Consider the following 6,648-nt stretch of genomic DNA (forward strand, 5'->3'; position numbering starts at 1 on the left):
CAGGCACTGCCTGTCTTTCATCTCAGGACTTCACACCTCTCAGCTCCCAGCCAGGAGGGTGTATGCTGTGGACTCCAACATACACCCCCCTCCCCCAAAATCCACTCTTTCTATCTCAGCACTTCAAATGAGGAACGAGCTTTGCAAGATTAAGGTGCGGAAGGCTGCAGGTCCAGATGGCATCAGCTCCAGGCTCCTGAGATGCAGCACAGATGAACTGTGTGGCATCCTAGGATATCTGTTCAACCTGAGCCTGTAGCTGGGGAAAGTACCACAGCTGTGGAAGACCTCCTGTGTGGTACCGGTACCAAAGACCTCCCATCCCAAGGACCTCAGCAGCTACAGGCCGGTAGCCCTGACATCACATCTGATGAAGACCCTCGAGACGTTGGTTCTAAACCATCTGTGCCCCCTGGTGAGGTCTTCATTGGATCCGCTGCAGTTTGCTTACCAGCCTGGCATCGGGGTGGAGGACGCCATCATCTACCTCCTGCACAGAACTCTGACTCGCCTGGAAGCATTGTGAGGATTGTGTTCTTTGATTTCTCCAGTGCTTTCAACATCCAGCCATGACTTCTGAGGGACAAGCTGGAGCTATAAGGAGTGGACCACCACATGTCCCAGTGGATACTGGACTACCTCACGGGATGCCCACAGTATATGAGGACAGGGTTGTGTCTCTGATACGCTGGTCTGCAGTACGGGGGCCCCACAGGGAACTGTGCTGGCACCGTTCCTCTTCACCCTCTACACTACAGACTTCTCCATCAACTCCCCACGCTGCCACCTACAGAAGTTCTCTGCTGACTCTGCCATAGTCGGCCTCATCACAGGTGAGGACGGCTCAGAGTACAGACAGTGGACTCTGGACTCTGTGGACTGGTGCCAGCAGAACCACCTGCCGGGAAAACCAAGGAGTTGGTGGTGGACTTCAGGAGACGCAGACCCACCACACTGACACCGGTGAACATCCAGGGAGTGGACATTGAGATAGTGGACTCGTATAGGTACCTGGGTGTTCACCTGAATAATAAACTGGACTGGAGCCACAACACTGATGCTCTTTACAGGAAGGGTCAGAGCAGACTCTACCTGCTGAGGCGGCTCAGGTCATTTGGAGTCCAGGGAGCGCTTTTAAAGACCTTCTATGACTCTGTGATGGCACCTGTCATATTTTACAGTGTTCTACTTTGGACCAGCAGTTTATCTGCAGCTGAGAGGAACAGGTTGGAAAAACTCATCAGGAAGGCCAACTCTGTTCTAGGATGCACCCTGGACCCAGTGCAGGTGGTGGGAGACAGAAGGACTCTGGACAAAATAACATCTCTGATGGACAGAGTTTTCCACCCCATGCATGTAAATGTTGCTGAACTGCAGGGTTCGTTCAGTGACAGACTGCTGCATATGCACGAAGGAGTGTTTCTGCAGGTCCTTCCTCCCTGTCAGACTGTACAATTGAAACTGCTCCCAACAATCAACCAAACAACTACTACTGTTATAACATGTACATTATTTTTTTCAATTCGTATTAAAAAAAAACCCTATACTTTAATCTTAATAACTGTACAGTACTCTGTTTTTGTAACTATTGTCGATGATGTACATATTTTTTCTGTAAAAATTGTGTGTTTTTCTGTTCATTGTCTTTTTCTGTTTGTATATGTGCTTTTATTCTGCTGCTGTTACAACCAAATTTCCCATTTTGGAACAATTAAAGGATTATTCTATTCTATGTTAATTTAATGTTTTGCTGGTGAGGTGTAATTAAAGTTCGGGTCATTGTGAGGTGAGGTTTGGTTGAGGGTTAAGATAAGGTTAACTTTAGGTTTACATCTAAAAAGTAATGAGAGTATTTGGAGAACTTGTTTCTGGCCTGAAATCTATTCATCTCATATGAAGGTTTAACATTATTAATTTAATGCGTTATGCAAATACAAAAACTGGTTACTTGTCTTTGTGGCTTAATACAACAAAGGAATGAAACTGTGAGGTTATTTGAATTATTATGACAGACAGCATGGGTGGGTATCGCTTTGGAAAGATGTCATGACAGTTTAAATAAAGAAAAGATAGAAGACGGTGGCTCACCTGAGTCCATCACAGGTACTGATGCTAACAGATGACTCACTGTCGTTCACAATCCTCCCATGATAGAAGCAGTGATCCTGGCAAGGACATGAAAATGGTGACTGTGTTATTAAATGACAACATGTAACTTTCTTTTCATCTGCTTATGTCTCCAGCGTTCACTAACAGCCTTAAAAGCCTTTGAAGCGTTTTAAATCTAGTAAAATGTGCAATTTTACAGCTGTAAGTTTGAGGTAAGTTTGTCTACAAACGCAAACACTTACAATGTCATTCGGTACTGTGGTGACTCGAGTCCCATCTTCTTGGTAGTAAGACTCAGTGTAATCTTTGGTAAGTAATTCACTGAATACAGAAAGATAAAGAATAACATACATGTCATATGATTTGACGTGAAGACTGAGTCAAATTCCAGTTTATTCAGTGTTTTCTTACAGAAACTCATTTGTTGATTGGGGCATTTTCAGTACTTTTTAGTCTCTTTAATTGTTGCTCTTTTTTGCATTTTGAAACAGGATATTTTACATTACTTGTATATCCATTTGTCCACTTATTTTCTCACACTGCACAGACACACAGGTTTAGGGAAGTAAAAACTTACTTATTTCTTTCAAGTTGCATTTCTATGTCTTGTCCGCCCACAGTCATTGCATACGTAAGAGTGTCTGGTCTGTGGTACTGTGGGCAAAAAAACAGGAAATTTTGCTTCTAGTCATTCATTTTTATTTTTTTATTTTACATAATCAGGAGAAAAACAGCAGCTGATTTGATTGTCATCACAGGATTTAAAATAGAAAAGAAAAGAAACCTCTGTGTGTCTTTTTCTGATTGTGTGAAGTCTGACCGGTCGAACCACCTCATAGTGCTTTCCCTCCTCAAATTCAGGACCATGGCTTCCTGTGGAAGTGAATCACATATGTGTGATTAGAAAAAGGATATTAATTTTGGATGCTAGTGTCAACAGGGTCTATTTTGTAATTAGTCGAATGCTTAACTCATTGCTTTCAATATTTGTGCTACCTAATCTCGTCTGATTACATCCTGCTTTAAAGTTTTATGTATCTATTTATTTTTAACCAAACCAATAAAACAACAACAAAAAACCAAAACTGACTACATAATTTGATATTCCATTCCAAATGTCATTTAGGCTTCAAACATGTGATCATCGTGACTTTAAACATTTAATTAAAGTTACATTCTCAAGTTTGAGAAAAAAACAAAATGACTTTGTTGACCTGCTCCCTGTGAGATTTTGCAGTGCTCAAAACAATAACAATCAGTGTCACTCGTTTTTATTTGTGATGTAAATAAAAATTGCTTGAATAACTTTATGTGTATAAATGATCAACTAAACAGTCGCATTGATTATTTCCTAAAACAGCACTTTGACAGAGCTTCAAACACACCCCACGCTTTCCTTTTACTTGCTCCACTTGGCTCAGTGAGTGAGTGATATGGATTATAACATTACAGACAATAAATGTAGTATTAAATTCAGAATATTGAGATTACTTTGGAAATGTCCATATTTAGGCTGCCAAATTTAAAATGTGGCTATGTGTCATAATGACAGCATCCACACTGCATGCATGATGTTAGTTCGAGTGGAGGTCTATGGGGCGCCGTTTGTAAAGTGAAACATGTTGCAATTAACGGCAAGATTTAGCTCAAAACTTTACAAAAACATGTTTTTTCGAGTCAGTTTTTACAACATTTAGTAAAATATTTGTAATTTTTCATATTTAAAGCACAATTTTAAATGTTAAATCTAAATGTTAAATCTAAATGTTAAATGTTAAATCGAAATATTATATTTAAATCTAAATGTTAAATGTAAATGTTACAGGAAACTAAATATTTTGCTAACATGCAAATTTATGGTACGGCTCAACGGAAATACCAAAATAAAAGCTTTACGAAAACATCAGGTGCAAAATTGTGCCAGTAGTGGTCAGATTGTGTCTGCTCTCCAATGATGGTCACTTCTCACCGCTGTGAGCTGCTTCACTTCTTACCTACGAGCATGTTCAGCGATTTGGCTGGATATGTGCTGCAGCGATTGTGGGGTTTCAAGTGGAGACTGCAGCTGCTGAGAGTCCACTACTGTGGAACCTTTGGATGGCCGAAAAACGGATCTTTCGATGTTTTTAGCTAAATTGTGTTTGTCTTTTGAGGCATTATTTGGCCGTAATGAGTGTGCATCGAAAATGTGTTCCACAGGCGTGAGACATAGTGTTTTAATGTTCCCCTTATAATCATATGTCTAATAAACAAATGCAATGGGCTGAGAGGCGAGCTCATCTGAACATGAAAGACCAGAACTGATAAACTGCTTGGCTAGGAGATTTAGAGGGCTAATTGTGGAAAAGAAACCTGTCCCCTGTAGAGGGTTGAATGAACAGAGGGTAGGACAAAACTAGGTTTTAGTACCCAGAGTGTGAGTGGAGGTAAAAGTATCCAGTGACTTACCCGAGAGCTTGGGGGAGGCATATAGGATGAGGACCCACAATAGGAGGTTTCGTGTCATTGTCCAAGTGCACACAGTGAGTGTCATGCGCTGCGCTCACCGCAAGCTAAAACGAAGGACCAAAAATTTGTGTTGCGCTGGTCGCTGCACTCTGCTTGCAAAGGCTTTTTTTTTGGCGGCCGCTCTGTGTGCTGATGCATCTGCTTCTTGTCATTTCAAAACATGTATCTCTCAGACTTCGGATCCTCTATGAAAGTTTGTGTTGTATAATGTTCAAATGTTTAAATAACATGTGTCCCTCATTGCTAAAAAAGAAAGCTTTGTGACTTCCCCGATTCGTGAAGAGTGTGTCGTTTGCACTATACTCCCCCCTCCCCCCAATATATACGTCCCTATATGTGAACGTAGACCGCACAGGATGTTTTCTTTCATCGTGTGGTTGAATTTAGCGCAGCAGTAGTATGGCGTTATTGTACCTCTATACTTTTTTTTGTATGTGTATGTGTGTGTGTTAGTCCCCATAGGGAAATAGTTCCTCTGCATTTAACCCATTCACCCAGTGAAGCAGTGGGCAGCCACCAATGCAGCGCCCGGGGAGCAGTGTGTAGGGACAGTACCTTGCTCAGGGGTACCTCAGGGTAGCCGTTCAGTGGAGTTGAACCCCCGACCTTCCGATCATGGGGCCACCACTCTACCTACTGAGCTATCCCTGCTACCTAGAGTAAGTAAATAATTTTTGCAAGTACAAATGTGGCATTTTGAGAGGAACATTATTTTGAGCAAAGACAAGCTTAACTTGAACAAAAATTATTGCTGCGTGCAATAAATGTATTTCAGTGTTTGCTATTATCCATACAGATATCCATATCATATCCATGTAATAACAGCCCCCTCACTCAGTTGTTGGCATTTGCTCTTGCTCAGAGCTCTGCTCTGTGAGACATCTGCGGACCTCCTCTCAGCATGAAGATCCCGTCTCAAAATCTCCCTGCATGCTCAACTCTTTCCGTACACCGTTATAAATGTGCCACAAAACCAACCAATCACAAACTTGGATGCAAAAATTCTAATTGGCTGTTTTGATCTGTAATCAGCTCGCTAGCTACTGCATTCCGCAAACACCGGCCAAAATGTAGCTAAACCCAGTGGAGTGGTTTGGTTTAAATTAAAACCCATTTCAGTTAGTTTGTTGAATTATTTTATTTTACAATACACAATTTTTTAAGACCATTGTTGGTGTAGTATAGTGCTGTCGCGTTGTTGTGAAACAGATTAGGAAAGAGTCAGTCCTGAAGAGATGTTTCCTCTTCAGCCTTCTTCCAGAAGGAGGGATTTTTCATTTACTCTGCATCTTAAGAAGAGATGACAGAATCAAACAATGGTTCCAATAATACAAGGCATACGTTCAGGGTTTGGCACACACACACTTCCCACTGCTGCCTTTCCTCAGCGTTTTGCACACCTTCTGAAGAAGATTATGTGTTTAGATAGAGTCGTTATGATGGAAAATATAAATATCGATATACAAAGTTGATTAAAGCAGTTTTAAAGTATAACATACATCTTTCTGCTGAACTTGTGTTAGAGCTGTATAACTGAGTATTGTACCTTATAAGCTTGTGATTTGTGTCTATGTGGACCAGGGAGAGACAGCATTAACTCAGTGCATGGAGGCCATCATTCTCCACCACTGAACGTGGAGATCATTAGAAACCAAATGTCCTTGAACCATTTGATAGCCATTTGGCATTTGATTTTTGATACATGATATGATATTGTCCAGGTTTTGGTCATTCATTGTACTGTATATTCTTGTCACAGACAAGTCAAAATCTTCCATCCTCAGGTAGATCGTCCTTCTTGAAACACCAAGACATTTAGCAGTGCAGCTGACTGGCAGCTGAGTGTTCAACAATCTCTTCAGTTTTTCTCTCTTTAATAGAATTTTGAGGATGAAGGCAGCAGAAGTTTAATCACGACAATGCGACAGCACTATACTACACCAACAATGGTCTTAAAAATTATATATTTTGAAATAAAATAATTAAACATTCTAACTGAAAATATAGTTGATCTGATAAAGTTAAACCAAA

General features: G+C 40.8%; 1 protein-coding gene across 1 annotated transcript in view; it reads right to left on the reverse strand.

The window, feature by feature from the left end:
- LOC146620837 (disintegrin and metalloproteinase domain-containing protein 28-like) overlaps positions 1-4,615 on the reverse strand; it is a 29,419-nt gene extending 24,804 nt beyond the window's left edge. Inside the window, exons 1-5 of the mRNA XM_085367898.1 lie at positions 4,558-4,615; positions 2,894-2,982; positions 2,687-2,763; positions 2,352-2,430; positions 2,089-2,165 (exon numbers count right to left, since the gene is read on the reverse strand). Coding sequence (XP_085224024.1) covers positions 2,089-2,165; positions 2,352-2,430; positions 2,687-2,763; positions 2,894-2,982; positions 4,558-4,615 — 380 coding nt within the window. The remainder of the gene's footprint in view (positions 1-2,088; positions 2,166-2,351; positions 2,431-2,686; positions 2,764-2,893; positions 2,983-4,557) is intronic.
- Positions 4,616-6,648: the final 2,033 nt, after the last annotated feature.

Source organism: Diplotaxodon limnothrissa, linkage group LG12 (genome assembly GCF_057381915.1).
Source record: "Diplotaxodon limnothrissa isolate DT_005_m linkage group LG12, D_limnothrissa_male_GT1.1, whole genome shotgun sequence".
Lineage (NCBI taxonomy): Eukaryota > Metazoa > Chordata > Actinopteri > Cichliformes > Cichlidae > Diplotaxodon > Diplotaxodon limnothrissa.